The sequence below is a fragment of the Salvelinus namaycush genome, chromosome 9 (genome assembly GCF_016432855.1).
Source record: "Salvelinus namaycush isolate Seneca chromosome 9, SaNama_1.0, whole genome shotgun sequence".
NCBI lineage: Eukaryota > Metazoa > Chordata > Actinopteri > Salmoniformes > Salmonidae > Salvelinus > Salvelinus namaycush.
In genome coordinates this window covers 53,039,832-53,054,977 of record NC_052315.1, presented here as the reverse complement: position 1 = coordinate 53,054,977, position 15,146 = coordinate 53,039,832, and the positions used below count along the sequence as shown (strand labels likewise).

The 15,146-nt window shown below is 45.5% G+C and overlaps 1 protein-coding gene across 3 annotated transcripts in view; it reads right to left on the bottom strand.

The window, feature by feature from the left end:
* Nucleotides 1–155: 155 nt before the first annotated feature.
* The window catches only part of LOC120054183 (cyclin-dependent kinase 17-like), a 49,701-nt gene continuing 34,710 nt past the window's right edge, over nucleotides 156–15,146 (bottom strand). For 2 of the 3 annotated variants that reach the window (XM_039001632.1, XM_039001633.1), the window contains exons 5-16: nucleotides 9,238–9,363; nucleotides 8,309–8,365; nucleotides 7,105–7,314; nucleotides 6,667–6,729; nucleotides 6,209–6,332; nucleotides 5,811–5,931; nucleotides 5,403–5,500; nucleotides 4,703–4,808; nucleotides 3,949–3,991; nucleotides 3,705–3,795; nucleotides 3,342–3,419; nucleotides 156–1,861 (exon numbers count right to left, since the gene is read on the bottom strand). In XM_039001632.1, coding sequence (XP_038857560.1) covers nucleotides 1,824–1,861; nucleotides 3,342–3,419; nucleotides 3,705–3,795; nucleotides 3,949–3,991; nucleotides 4,703–4,808; nucleotides 5,403–5,500; nucleotides 5,811–5,931; nucleotides 6,209–6,332; nucleotides 6,667–6,729; nucleotides 7,105–7,314; nucleotides 8,309–8,365; nucleotides 9,238–9,363 — 1,155 coding nt within the window. In that variant the 3' untranslated portion in view covers nucleotides 156–1,823. The remainder of the gene's footprint in view (nucleotides 1,862–3,341; nucleotides 3,420–3,704; nucleotides 3,796–3,948; nucleotides 3,992–4,702; nucleotides 4,809–5,402; nucleotides 5,501–5,810; nucleotides 5,932–6,208; nucleotides 6,333–6,666; nucleotides 6,730–7,104; nucleotides 7,315–8,308; nucleotides 8,366–9,237; nucleotides 9,364–15,146) is intronic. The other variant, XM_039001634.1, reaches the window with a different exon arrangement.

The following is a 15,146-nucleotide window of genomic DNA, read 5'->3' as shown; positions in this document are numbered from 1 at the left end:
CTGTTCTGTGTCTGTCTGTCTGTCTGTCTGTCTGTCTGTCTGTCTGTCTGTCTGTCTGTCTGTCTGTCTGTCTGTCTGTCTGTCTGTCTGTCTGTCTGTGATAGAGGCTAGCTAGAGGAACAGATGGAGCAGAAGTAACACATCAGAAGTAGAAGTATTTTTCATCTTCAGTTTAATTGTATTTTCTCTGGAGAAAAAAAATCAAGCTCAAATAAAAAAGGAGGGCATCCCAACAATATGCCACACCAATAATAACAATGATCCACAAATAAACTTTATGTAATAGTATCATAAAAAGGTAACAGGTAACACTGTTAAGTAGACCATATGCAAACTCAGTACTGTATTCACCTAGGGGAAAAACTAGGCCTGTATTCATAAAGCGTCTCCGGGTAGGAGTGCTGATCTAGGATCAGGTCCTCCCAGTCCATGTAATGTTACTCATAGTATCTTCTCCGAGCTGCTGGAGCGCGCAGAGCCGAGTGCCCAGAGTCTTATTCATTCTGATCATAAAAGGTATAACTGATCCGAGATCAGCACTCCTACTCTTGAAATGCTTCATAAATATGGGCCGTGGACTAGTACTAAGAGCACCCTGAATATAATTGGAAGGGTCCATCCGAAATAGCACCCTATACTCAACCACCTTTGACTAGAAGCCCATAGGCTCTGGTCAAAAGAAGTGCACTATACAAGGAGTAGGATGCTATTTCGGAAGCAACCGAGAAGTTCAGTGACTGTATGTGTACTTCTTTTCCCCATACAGAGCATGCATGCAACACAATTACGATGAAAGCAATCCAAAATAAGGAACCATTTTACAGATGGATGAAGGAGGGTCGGAATGAATGAATGGATGGATGGATGGATGGATGACAGTGGTTGGACAGTACAGTGGGATTTCAGCTCCGCTCACACACCCTTCATGACAAACACAGGAAGTTTGGTGCAATAGAGAGAAGAGTTGTCATCATGTTGTGGTAAAATACACGATCCAGGCCGCCTACTGTACACTGTCGTCACGTTGTGCAGGGTATTAGATTGTCAGGTCATATTGATATATTTACTGCAATTTTAAAAACACAGTACGGTGGAAGCTCCAGTTCTACATTGTTTATACCCACTAACAACGATGTGAACCTGTTTTCACCAAGCCAATCACTGCTCCCAAATCTGCTATCCAAATGGAGGTACCGTATTTCAGGTTGACCGCAGGTGGATATGGTCTGAACTGGCCTCAACAGTATCTTGTGAAATGAAAGGTCCAGAAATATGGATGATGTTTGAATACATCACCATGCACGTCAACAGATAAGAGAACATCCAAAACGTCAGACTGCAACAGCGAAGATGTCGGTCGGGTCAGGGTCGGTCGGGGTCTGTCTGTCTGTCTTACACTCACACACACACTTAGAGGAGTTTTGAGGTGGAAATAATAGAAATAAATGACGACAAAACCACAAAAAGAATAAAACACCACTTCAAAATAATGAAAAATCTATACACATTGCATGTTTTGTTTTTTAAAGTGACTGAGCCAGTTAGAATCTTCTAGACAGTAGTTGGATTTTTAGCAGCAAATTCTCTCTTCCCCAATAAATATAAATGTATAAACGTCTCTTTTATTGGGCCAGTTTCACTGGGCCAGAACCCCAGGGGCCAAACCGTACTGTAGATAGGGGACCCTGGCAGATGGAGGGGGGGCCACGCAGAGGGAGGAGGGATGGGGGGTTATCCTACCCCCCTGGCCCTTGTAGACATCCATCTCTGGGACTGAACTATCTCTGACTGTATGACTATACAGTTAGCTGTTGAACAGGAACCTAGAAGAGCATGCTTTGCCTTCTGTTCCTGCCGTTGCCTGAGGGATAAAACAAAAGCAAAGCACAAATTCATAATTTTAAGGGACTACTGTGGTTCTATCATAAACCACTAGGTAAATGAAGACTATTAGGTGATAATAAATAAACAGCTTTTTTCAGGGTATGTGAAATAAAACTGTCCACTTAGGAAGCAACACTGATTGACAATCAATTTCACATGCTGTTGTGCAAATGGAATAGACAACAGGTGGAAATTAGAGGCAATTAGCAAGACACCCCCAATAAAGGAGTGGTTCTGCAGGTGGTCACTTTTGAATGCTGGCGGTGCTTTCACACTAGTGGTAGCATGAGACGGAGTCTACAACCCACACAAGTGGCTCAGGTAGTGCAGCTCATGCAGGATGGCACATCAATGCGAGCTGTGGCAAGAAGGTTTGCTGTGTCTGTCAGCGTAGTGTCCAGAGCATGGAGGCGCTACCAGGAGACAGGCCAGTACATCAGGAGACGTGGAGGAGGCCGTAGGAGGGCAACAACCCAGCAGCAGGACCGCTACCTCCGCCTTTGTGCAAGGAGGAGCACTGCCAGAGCCCTGCAAAATGACCTCCAGCAGGCCACACATGTGCATGTGTCTGCTCAAACGGTCAGAAACAGACTCCATGAGGGTGGTATGAGGGCCCGATGTCCACAGGTGGGGGTTGTGCTTACAGCCCAACACCGTGCAGGACGTTTGGCATTTGCCAGAGAACACCAAGATTGGCAAATTCGCCACTGGCGCCCTGTGCTCTTCACAGATGAAAGCAGGTTCACACTGAGCACGTGACAGAGTCTGGAGACGCCGTGGAGAACGTTCTGCTGCCTGCAACATCCTCCAGCATGACCGGTTTGGCGGTGGGTCAGTCTGGCTGGAGTGTGTCAGCAGTTCCTGCAAGAGGAAGGCATTGATGCTATGGACTGGCCCGCCCGTTCCCCAGACCTGAATCCAATTGAGCACATCTGGGACATCATGTCTCGCTCCATCCACCAACGCCACGTTGCACCACAGACTGTCCAGGAGTTGGCAGATGCTTTAGTCCAGGTCTGGGAGGAGATCCCTCAGGAGACCATCCGCCACCTCATCAGGAGCATGCCCAGGCGTTGTAGGGAGGTCTTACAGGCACGTGGAGGCCACACACACTACTGAGCCTCATTTTGACTTGTTTTAAGGACATTACATCAAAGTTGGATCAGCCTGTAGTGTGGTTTTCCACTTTAATTTTGAGTGTGACTCCAAATCCAGACCTCCATGGGTTGATAAATTTGATTTCCACTGATCATTTTTGTGGGATTTTATTGTCAGCACATTCAACTATGTAAAGAAAAAAGTATTATTTCATTCATTCAGATCTAGGATGTGTTATTTTAGTGTTCCCTTTATTTTTTTGAGCAGTGTATATTTAAATATTTTTTACATTGTTTTTCGTTTTTGAAAAACGGAAACATAATAGGTATTAATATTGATCCCTGGGGGACACCACTCACCTGACTCGGGATAGTTAGAGTTCCTATAGCCAGGATCTCTCTGCAGTTGGACCTCCTTCAGCGTAAATAGGGATATGCCTGAGACACACACACACACACACACACACACACACACACACACACACACACACACACACACACACACACACACACACACACACACACACACACACACACACACACACACACACACACACACACACACACACACACAGAACAATTAGATGTCCATATTTAGAACACTCAGAGCTTTGTTACACAGTTGCAGCTGACTACTTGAGTGTGCAGACTGCCGACTCATATCACTGGAACAGTAAGCAGAGCCTGCCAAGTCTCCAGCCCTGCTTCCATCTCATCACTCACTCTCTGGCAGTGTGTATGCATGCGTCCCCAGGCTCTTGAAGTAGGGCTGTCTCATTGACTCGTCTGCAGACATCCGCTTCTTGGACTCGTACTGGAAAAGCAATGACAGAGAAACATTACAATGTGTGTGTGTGTGTGTGTGTGTGTGTGTGTGTGTGTGTGTGTGTGTGTGTGTGTGTGTGTGTGTGTGTGTGAGAGTTAATGAGTTTTTAACTCGTCCCTATTCAAATATAGTGGAACTCACTTTTAGAAATGAAAGCAGGAGGTCGATGCCGTCAGTGTCCAACCTGAGAACAGAATCACAGAGAGAAAGAGAGAGAGAGCGCGAGAGAGTTAGAGAGAGAGAGGCAGAGAGAAACAGGGAGAGAGAGAGAAATACAGAGGGGGAAGAGACAAGGGAGAAAACAGAGGGATAGGAGAGAGAGAAACAGAGGGAGAGAAAGACAGTGGGAGGGAAAGAGAGGCAGAGGCAGAGAGACACAGAGAGAGTGGGGGGGGGGGGGGGGGGAGAGAACAGAGGGAGGGGTGTTAGATCGGTGGGAGTGACTCATGGTGGTGTAGCAAACTACAGGAAGGAAGCAGAGTCGACTATTCCACAGGATTTACTTCACAGGAAGTGAAGCACACACACACAGAAAGCAGCACAGCACAAAAGCACACACACACTTTTGGAAAACTTCTCTTACAAAGTCCTTTTTTGAAAGCAGAACGGCCAAGGTACTTCACTAAAAAAGAAACACCTGGATTTTTACACATAAGCCATTTACTTTGGGAGCTGACAAGAGACATGTGGTGTAGCTACTTGTTTGTGGGAATCTGTGGAAATCGCGAGGGAAAAGGCGTCTGATAAGGGGTGAAATCCTAACTTACATTCAAGTCAAATGGTCACTTAGTCATGCATTGGTGACAATTTGAGAACATCCGTGGATGTTGTTAGGACCGTATTTGTTCATATTAACCCCCTCAGCTCCAACCCCAGGCAGGCAACCCTTACATACCTGGGTGCATGGTTGATAAGGGGCTGTGTCTTGTACTTGGGGAACTTGTAGGACTTGAACTCGTCCATGGAAGAGATCCCAGGCCAGCTGTCCTCTGTGGGTGTGCCTGTTTCAGGGCGGTGGGGGTGAGAAGATTTTCAGACATACAGGAGAGCTTAAAGACCCAGTGTAGTCGAAAACATGATTCTCCTGTGCTTTTTATACATTCCAACACTATGAGGTTGGAGTAATACTGTGAAATTGGGAGAATTATGATAATGCCCTTTTAGTGTAAGAGCTGTTTGAAAAGACAGCCCGAGTTGGAAGTTCCAAACCTCTTTGCCAATAACAGCTAATTTTCTGTTTTCCTCTCCTCACAGTCCAAGACAGTCCGAGCTAAATTAAACAACCACAGTACGGTACTTAATTGTTACCCATAAATTATTTGATATTGAGATAAAAACGACTGCATTGGAGCTTTAATCATAAAAGATGACTGCCTATACAAAGACGTAGGTTAAAAATAGACTTGGATAAACTACTTTTCCAAAGACAATTGTATGTGTGGTGCTGTGACATATACAAGCAGACTGAAGTTATTAATAACACACAACAGTGCACAACATTCAATGACATATGTGAGAGAGAGCAGAGAGCGAATTGATTTAATCGTAGCATGTCATGTCGTATTGCGCCCCTGCCACCAGATGGCAGCACTCACCCAGCAGTCTAAAGATGAGATGCAGTTCATCCTCCACAGTAGAACCAGGGAACAGAGGCCTCCCGGCAGACATCTCGTAGTAGATACACCCCACACCCCTGGGGTCAGATGGATTAGGTCAGGGTTCAAATAGATGTAGAACAAGTCTTTATTAGGGGAGTCTATACACCCCCTTTCACTGAACTTTTCCTGCCCTTCGCTGTAAATTATGTGCATGGCTATTCTCATTATTCAGGGGTAACATAAGGACCGCCAAAAGTGTGATAGATATAGGGGTCAAGATGGCTTTCAGTTTTGCATATATCATTCAGATTAGATTAAAAGAGCATGGCTCATTATAACCCTCAAGCAACGCTCATGGTTCTATGTTGGTTCTCTCATGGTTCTAGATCACCTCAGCCCACTCACCACATGTCTATCTGTGTGGAGTACTCTGAGGAGCCCAGTAGAACGTCAGGAGGCCGGTACCAGAGCGTCACCACCTCGTTGGAGTATGTCTTAGTGGGGACTGACTTGGCCCGGGCCAGACCTGGGACAAAATAACAATGAGGGACATTTCGGTCAGACTTTACTGAATAGACGGGCTCAATGTCAGCAATCATGCCAAACTGAGCCAAGCTGACCTGGACTGCGCTGGCCTGGTTCCGCCTCCACCGTAGTTGCTGGAACCAGACCACGTGAAAAGAAAATATCCGAGCCAGCTCAGTACGGTTCAGGTTAGCACGATCGTGTGCAAAGCGTATTTGAGGAACAACCAGCGTTTTCAACCCCTAAAACCCAGGGCAGAATGAGAACAGATCTCTCACCGAAGTCGGCCAGTTTGAGTTCTCCTCGGTCGTTGATGAGCAGGTTCTGAGGCTTCAGATCTCTGTGAAGAACCTTCCGCTTGTGACAGTACGCCAGCCCTCGCAAGATCTGGAACAAGAATATCTGAGCCAAAACAACAAAGATGGTCAGCTCTCTCAAGGTAGTCAGATACTCGCAACTGTGTAAACACCAGCAAAAGTATTATTATCCGAAGCTATGCGAGTGGGGGGAAAAGGGTGTAGTAGTTTCCCTAGAATCTCCATTCGATAAGAATAACTTAATTTTTTCCAGAGAGAACTTCCATTTGTGGTGTGACACACTTCAATTCTTTGAGTTGACGTTGCGCTAGTCACCAGCAGAGAGCAGAGTGAGGATGTTCTCTACTACAGAAGGAGCCTGTCTCTGCGGAGACAGGGAGGCCTCGGCGGGCAGCCTGCAGTGTACTGTAGACACTCACCTTGACGTTCTGCATGCTCAGGATGTTCCCACAGTCGTCCATGTACTGCTTCAGGTCCTTGTCCTGCAGGAGAGAAGACAAGAGGAGTCACTGGACGCAGCAGCAACAGAGAAACACCACGACACAATTACCTCGTACCCTCCACATCGACTCGGTACAGGTAGAGCGTAGTCAAGTTATCGTTACTCCTTGTGTATTTATTCCTTGTCTTTCTATTCTTTTTTTTCTATTTTTTCTCTCAGCATTGTCAGGAAGGGCCCGCAAGTAAGCAGTTCACTGTTAGTCTACACCTGTTGTTTACAAAGCATGTGAGAAAAGAACGTTTGATTTGATTGATTTGACCAGGCTGTACTGTTCCTGAAACTATCACGCGCTGTCGCATCCTATTCGTCCCGTCTTCAGTGATATGCGGCGTCAGAAAGGGGATGCTGTTCTCACCAGGTACTCGAAGACGAGCGTCAGGGACTTGTCTGTGTGGATGATGTCGTGCAGGGTCACTATGTTGGCGTGCTTCAGGTCCTTCAGTAAGGACACCTCTCTGATTGCAGTGCAAGGTGCTCCCTCCTCGTGCTCCAGTCTGATCTCCTTCAGAGCCACCAGGTTGTCTGTCAGTTTACTCCTTCCTTTAAACACTGTAGCATACGTCCCCTGGAGGGAGAGAGAGGGATGAGAGAGGTTGTCTATCAGTTTACTCCCCCCCCCTTAAACACTGTTAGCATACATCCCCTGGAGGGAGAGAGGGAGGGATAGAGAGATGGGTGAGAAACTTTAACTTTTGAGTGAGACCTCACTTACTTAGGGGTTAGGCTTAAACACCACATTACACTCCAGCCCCCATAAAACCAGAGGGATGAGAGATTAGAGAGACAGAGAGGGAGAAGGATGACAGTGAGCGAGAGAGAGAGAGAGAAAGGGAGTGAGAGGGAAAGAGGGATGAAAGAACTAACAGATCCAATTGGACAGACAAGTGATTGTGCGCGTCTGAGATCAACTATATTACCTTCGGACTGCGCACAGTTACGGATCTACCAATCACCTTGCATCCTAATTAAAGGGGAAATCTGCCGTTCAAACAAGCTATTCTGGAACAAAGGTGAGGGACGGGGCTGGCAAAATGTACCGACTCAAATTCATAGACAGAGTTATGAATGCAAAGACTGACCATCCATGATTTTAATTATTATTATAATGTTTTGCTATACAGAGTTTGTTTACAACACAATTACAATGTTTACCAACAGTGGAGTAAAACAACCATATATTTTAGATTCTGATGGGGTACGACAGTTGAACTGAGCTCATGAGCCATTTACAAGTTGTATTCTTCAAGAATCAATGGCTATATATAATTCATTTAAACGTCCAAAAATGGATGCAGCAGATTGCCCCTTTAACTAATCATTATGTGATCAAGATCATTTGAGATTCTGTCCTCTGCTCAAACTGATCCCCCCACACACTGATTTTCAGCTAAGAGTAGAGGTCAAGGTCTCTGTCCATTCAATGACCAGGTGAAGGTGCAATGACTGAGTGTCTAAGTCTGATTAATGACCATGGGAGACGAGCAGGTGTGGCCTTTAAGATAGCGGGAGATTTGGGAGATGACAAGAGTGGAAACACACACACACACACACACACACACCTCTCCTAATTTGTCCAGTTTGATGTAGGTCTCCAGCTTGCCGAATCCAATTTCTGACTAAGAGAGGAAAAAGAGAGGAGTAAACAATATTATTAATGAGACTTATGTCCTCGTTAGCAGTGACGGGTTCACACTCACACACACACACACACACGCAGGCATGCACACACTTCACAAATCCTTCTAACGGCCTCACGTGTGTGTGTGTGTGTGTGAGAGAGAGAGAGAGAGCGTGAGTGAGTGCGTGCGTGCACATGTATGTGCATGCTCTATATGTTTCCATCCCATCCCTTCCTCCACTGACTGGGGCTAATTCCATCTAACACTGGATGGACCATTAGCATATGGCACGAGAGGAAGCAGAGGAGAGGCAGCTTGGTGCATGTGAGTGGAAGCATGTGATTCGCTCAACAGAACAGAGAACCGTACTGTTCCTCTATTCTCATCCTGACAGAGGCAAAAGCATTAACACATGCACTCACACACACACACGGAACACAATTATGCAGTGTGCTCGCTGACAGATGCCCGAAGCATAAACACTAACATGGAGCACAATTATGCAGCGGTGCTGACGCAGGTCACTCTGAGGCTAGATGTAAACAGATGACAACAGAAGAGACAGTCCAGGTGTGAGCCCTCTCTCATCTTCAGTCGCACTTTCTTTCGCTCTCCCCAAAAGTCTCTCTCGATCTGTTTTTCTCTGACCGACTTAGTCTGCTCTCACACAGTTTTGATCTACATGTTGTCTGTCTATTTCTCTCGCTCTTTCGCTCGGTTTCTCTCCTAGAGGCAGCGTCTCAGTGGCTGGTCGAAGGAGGGGCTTATATATTATATATATATGATATAGATAGATATGTCTCTCCTTTCCCTCCATCTCCCCCATCCTTCCCATCTCCCCAGTGTGTGTGTGTGTGTGTCTCTCTCACCAGTGATGCTCTTCGGGAGCGGCGGCTGAGGGGCTGGTCAAAGGAGGGGCTCGTCAGCTGTAGTTTCTCCAGGTAACCGTCTGGGATACGGATGTCGGCAGGCAGGGACAGACGCTTGTTCAGATCCTACACACACAAAGAGAGAGACCAGAGAGAGACCAGAGAGAGAGACCAGAGAGAGAGAGAGACCAGAGAGAGAGACCAGAGAGAGAGAGAGACCAGAGAGAGAGAGAGACCAGAGAGAGACCAGAGAGAGAGAGAGAGAGAGAGAGACAGATCGACAGATCGACAGAGACAGACAGAAAAAACGACAGACAGCCAGAGAGAAAGAGACGGTGAAAACAGTGAGTAAACACGCGAGTGTAAATCCTGAACACACGGTGTTAAACCTTAGGTAAACAGAGCAAGCTCCAAACAAATACTGTGGAGCCTAAACTAAATGGTGGAAGAGACCCTTGGACCAACACAGCCGCTGCTAGCCCCATGAACAACCTACTTTAGACTCCATTAGCCCAGGGTTTCTCAAACTCGGTCCTGGGGGCCCCCCTCTGGGTGCACGTTTTGGGTTTTGCCCTAGGCACTACACAGCTGATTCAAATCATCAAAGCTTGATGATGAGTTGGTTATTTGAATCGGCTGTGCAGCGCTAGGGCAAAAAAACAAAACGTGCTCCCAAAGGGGGGCCCAGGACCGAGTTTGGGAAAATCTGTAGTAGTGTGTGTGTGTACATAATGAAGGGTGGCCCCTGAGGCTGTGTAACAGACATGGGATCATGTTATCCCCAGACGAGCCTTGTCCCAAAACATGAACCTGATGACGTGTTATATAAAAACTACTAAACACACACACCCACCCACCCACCCTGGATAACTTCCCATAATGCAATTCCTCTATTTGTTAGATTACTGAATGTTAATATCTTTGGCTGTGTTAAATCCACTCCCACCCCTTCTTAAGCAACACTGAAGTCACACCGGGACACTATAAATACTGAACTTTCAACAAATGACCAGTGTTGACTCATATAAACCTAGTGTTGAGATAATCTACAATTTATTGGCGTTGACTCCTATATATACTATTTAGACACTGACTGACTTGACCCTTTGTGTTTGTCTGACTGAATGTGACTATGACCTCATCTGCCCTTTGGTTGTATGTTGTAACTAGCGGGATTTTGATTTATACTCCATATGTTAATAGAATATCAGTATGTTTATGCCTTAGGTAAGTGTTATTGCGGCTATTCCCGGACTGTCATTCTATTTGTTTAAATGACAGAATCCTATTGGTCGAATTTGATCCCTCCAATGCCAGGATTGGCGATATTGGGGGAAGGGGGTGTTGACCTCTGAACCCCCCACCCTCTCCAGTCGTCCAATCAGCCGGTCCTAATCCTGTACAACGGTGCCCATCTGGAACGTATTACAGTCTGTAATCCCAAGCAGTGATGTAATCCCCAAAACAGCCATGCTTCCTCCCTAGTCTAGCACTACATTAGTTGGGTAAGAAATCCCACTCAGCGCTCAAAGTCCTTTCCAACCGCTCTGCTAAAAACCGCTCCACGGTCACAGGGGAAGAAAAAAAACTGCTGCTCCAAATTCACTCCATTCATTAAAATCACAATTTAACCAACACCCATCTATTTTTGCGACTACCTCGACCTACCATTTGGTTTCGAAGTACTGAAACTAAACCATATGATTTGAAAGAAAAGCATTTGAGTTAAACATCAAAAGGTGAATGTAAGAAGTGTTCATCATTTCAAATAGGCTACGTGTCATATTAAACAACATATAAACACTCTAAATAGGTCAGGAGCCAGACAGGGAGACTAAGAAGGAACGCAAATGAATTATTTAGGATATATTATCTCAATTATTTCAAGGCTTTGGCCTACAAAGAAATACAGTGTGAAGCATTTGCGAGTAGGCTGGTAGGAAGTCAGAGGTATTAAGTGCAACATTTTATTTGATTAAATCATTATAGTCTATAAATTGTGCATATAGGCTGTGACTTACTTAGAATGAAATACAAATGAAACAAACAGTGACTTTGAATGAATTGAGATTAAAAAAACAAGTTTTGCCAGAGTCTGTGGATTCAGGCTCATGCGATGGTGCCTGGAGATCAGACCAGCAGTGAAGAATATCCTCTCCACACTTGCAGAGCCACTGGGGATGCTAAACACCCTTTATGCCACTCTTGCCAGGCTGGGCAGGAATGCAGAGTTCTTTTTTTTATATACTGTATGTAGCCATAAAGGTTTTTAGGCAAAATAACCACATCACAAAAAATGGCTCTTGGTTCTCATCTTTGTAGGTATCCTTTATTTTTCACCTGCGTGTTATCAGTTTCTTTATGAAAATATTTAGCGAATTCCATGACAGTAGCTAAAGCAAGGGGCTATAGCAGCACACAAGTAGCCTACAAATGCATGCTGGGCCGGGCATGCCCTGAGCTCGTGAAGTGAGCGCTACCGGGGTGCTATTGGAGCAAAATTGGAGCGGCAGGAAGGCCAACGTTCCAGCCTTTGGGAATCTCGCTCCATGCTCCGGTCAAATTGGGCACGCTCCTCGCTCCGCTCCAGCTCCTCACATACTCTGCCACAGACACAGTGGCGGCTCAGTCACGGAGAACAGGGAATCCCCTTCTGCTATTTGGACGCTGTGTGTTTTAAGTGTGTATGATGTATATGATCAGCCTGGGTACCAGTCTGTTAAAGTCATCATTCCACTCCGTGCCGCTCCCTGGAGTGAAATGTTAGCAAAACAGTTTCTGCATTTCAGGCTAGTGTATGATGTTTTATACATTTTTTATGGTGGATAATACATTCTATTCGTCTCCTCTGTGCCTTACAGGCAACGTCACCCCGGCGTGCTGGTATGAGCTGTGTGATAGGCTCCAGGGAGGCTCCAAGGATCTGCTATTGATGGAGCAGTGGAACAGAAAGGCTCCTCGTGTGTGTATAGCTCCTTTCTCTCTCCCTGATGACACTTTCGCCACTCACCAGGCATGGGATGTGTTGTGGTGCTCTGGGCTGAAGCTGTGCTGCCTGAAGGGAGCCAATCGGACGGCTCAAACCAACACACAACAGTCTCTCCTGTCTACAGGAGGCAGACAAGAGGTAGAGTTTGTGGTGTTTCACGTTACAGTGTAGCCCCCCTGAAATAAGCTGCTTACCATTTTTTGGGGTTTGGTTGTTTTTAATATGGCCTGAACACTTGGCCTGCATCCCAAATGGCACCCTAATCCCTATGTTGTGCAGTACTTTTGACCAGGGCCCATATAGTGGACTTTATAGGGAATAGGGTGCCATTTGGAATGCAGTGACAGGAGCCCCTGACAAATCTCCAGAGGTCCTGTGGTCAAAACAACCAATAAACACAGCTGGAGTGGACCTCCAATCAGACGCTCCCCCTCGAACGTCTCCCTGGTGATGGCCCAGCAAGTCGTAAAGAACATACGGTGGGTTTCCCTGTCTCAGAGTTTAACCAGTGCACCGCACTACCAGACTCAAACCAGTCATATAGTACATTGACAGATAATACTCTCTCTCTCTCTCTCTGTGCTGTCATACTACACTATTTTGAAATAAAATCAAATAAATACATCTTATCAAAGTGTTCTAGTCGCTCACACAGATTTGCAGAAATCAGAAATGCTTGTGTTTCTAGTGCCGTAATACCTAGCGTAATACCTAGCAATAGAAAATAAATAAAACAAATAACACAATTCAGAAAAATAACAAAATAAGTTATATAGGATGTAGCCATGACTAGAATACAGTATATACACATATAAAGTGGGTGAAACAGTATGTAAACATTATTTAAGTGATCAGTGTTCTATGACTATGTACATAGGGCAGCAGTCTCTAAAGTGCAGGGTAGAGTCCCGTGTGGTAGAACAGTGACTAAGGTTCAGGACAGGGTATTGGGCAGAGGCCGGCTAGTGGTGACTGTTCAACAGTCTGATGCGCCTTCTTCACCTCACCGTCTGTGTGAAGGGACCATTTCAGGTTGTCACTGATGTGCACGCCAAGCAACTTGAAGCTTTTGACCCTCTCCACTGCGGCCCCGTCCATGTGAATGGGGCCGTGCTCTCTCTGCGGTCTTCTGTAGTCCACGATCAGCACCTTTGTTGTGTTGAGGGAGAGGTTATTTTCCTGGCACCACCCCGCCAGGGTTCTCACCTCCTCCATGTAGGCGGTCTCATCGTTGTTGGTAATCAGGCCTACCACCAATCAGGCCTCTGTCGTCAGCAAACATGATGATCGAGTTGGAGACGTGCTTGGCCACGAACAGGGAGTACAGGAGGGGGCTGAGCATGCACACCCGTGGGGCCACCGTGTTGAGGATCAGCATGGTGGAGGTGTTGTTGCCTACCTTCACCACTTGGGGCCGGCCCATCAGGAAGTCCAGGACCCAGTTGCACAGGGCAGGGTTCAGACCCAGGGCCCTGATCTTATTGATGAGCTTGGAGGGCACTACTGTGTTGAAGGCTGAGCTGTAGTCGATGAACAGCATTCATAGGTATTTTCTCTTATCCAGGTGGGATAGGGAAGGGTGCAGTGCAATGTCGATTGCGTTGTCCGTGGATCTGTTGGGGCAATATGTGAATTGTAGTGGGTCTAGGGTATCGGGTAAAGTGGAGGTGATATGGTACTACATCAACCTCTAGTTAAGGTGAGTGCTACGGGGCGATAGTCAGTTAGTTCAGTTACTTTCCCATTTATGGGTATATGAACAATGGTGGACATCTTGAAGCTAGTTGGGACAACAGACTGGGATATGGAGAGATTGAATATGTCCGTAAACACTCCAGCCAGCTGGTCTGCACATGCTCTGAGGACGAGGCTTGGAATGCCGTCTGGGCCGGAAGTCTTGCACACTTAAAAACACACTTAAATGACTTACTCACGTTGGCCACGGATGTTGTTTTCCTCGAAGCAGGCGAAGAAGGTGTTTAGCTCATCCAATTAATTAGGGCCGATTTCAAATTTTCATTGGCTAATCGGCCGATTACATTGCATTCCACGAGTAAACTGCGAGGCAGACTGACCACCTGTTACGCGAGTGCAGCAATGAGCCAAGGTAAGTTGCTAGCTAACATTAACCTTATCTTATAAAAAACAATAAATCTTCACATAATCACTCGTTAACTACACATGGTTGATGATATTACTTGGTTAACTAGCTTGTCCTGCGTTGCATATAATCAATGCGGTGCCTGTATATTTATCATCGAATCACAGCCTACTTCTCCAAATGTGTGATGTTTTAACAAAAGTGCATTCACGAAAAAAGCACAATCGTTGCACGAATGTACCTAACCATAAACATCAATGCCTTTCTTAAAATCAATACACAGAATTACATATTTTTTTAAACCTGCATATTTAGTTGAAAGAAATTCATGTTAGCAGGCAATATTAATTAGGGAAATTGTGTCCCTTCTCTTGCGTTCATTGCACGCAGAGTCAGGGTATATGCAACATTTTGGAAGAAACAAAATGTATGAGACCGACAAGTGTTTTCCTTTAACTTAAGTGATAATATTGCGGACAAGATTTTGTACCAGTGAGTGTATTGTTTGATGTAGAATCTTTTTTTTTTGGCTCGTTGCGAACTAATTTGCCAGAATTTTACATAATTATGACATAACATTGAAGGTTGTGCAATGTAAAAGCAATATTTAGACTTAGGGTTGCCACCGTTCGATAAAATACGGAACGGTTCCATATTTCACTGAAAGAATAAACGTTTTGTTTTCGAAATGATCGTTTCTGGATTTTACCATATTAATGACCAAAGGCTCGTATTTCTGTGTTTATTTTATTATAATTAAGTCTATGATTTGATATTTGATAGAGCAGTCTGACGGCAGCAGCAGGCTCGTAAGCATTC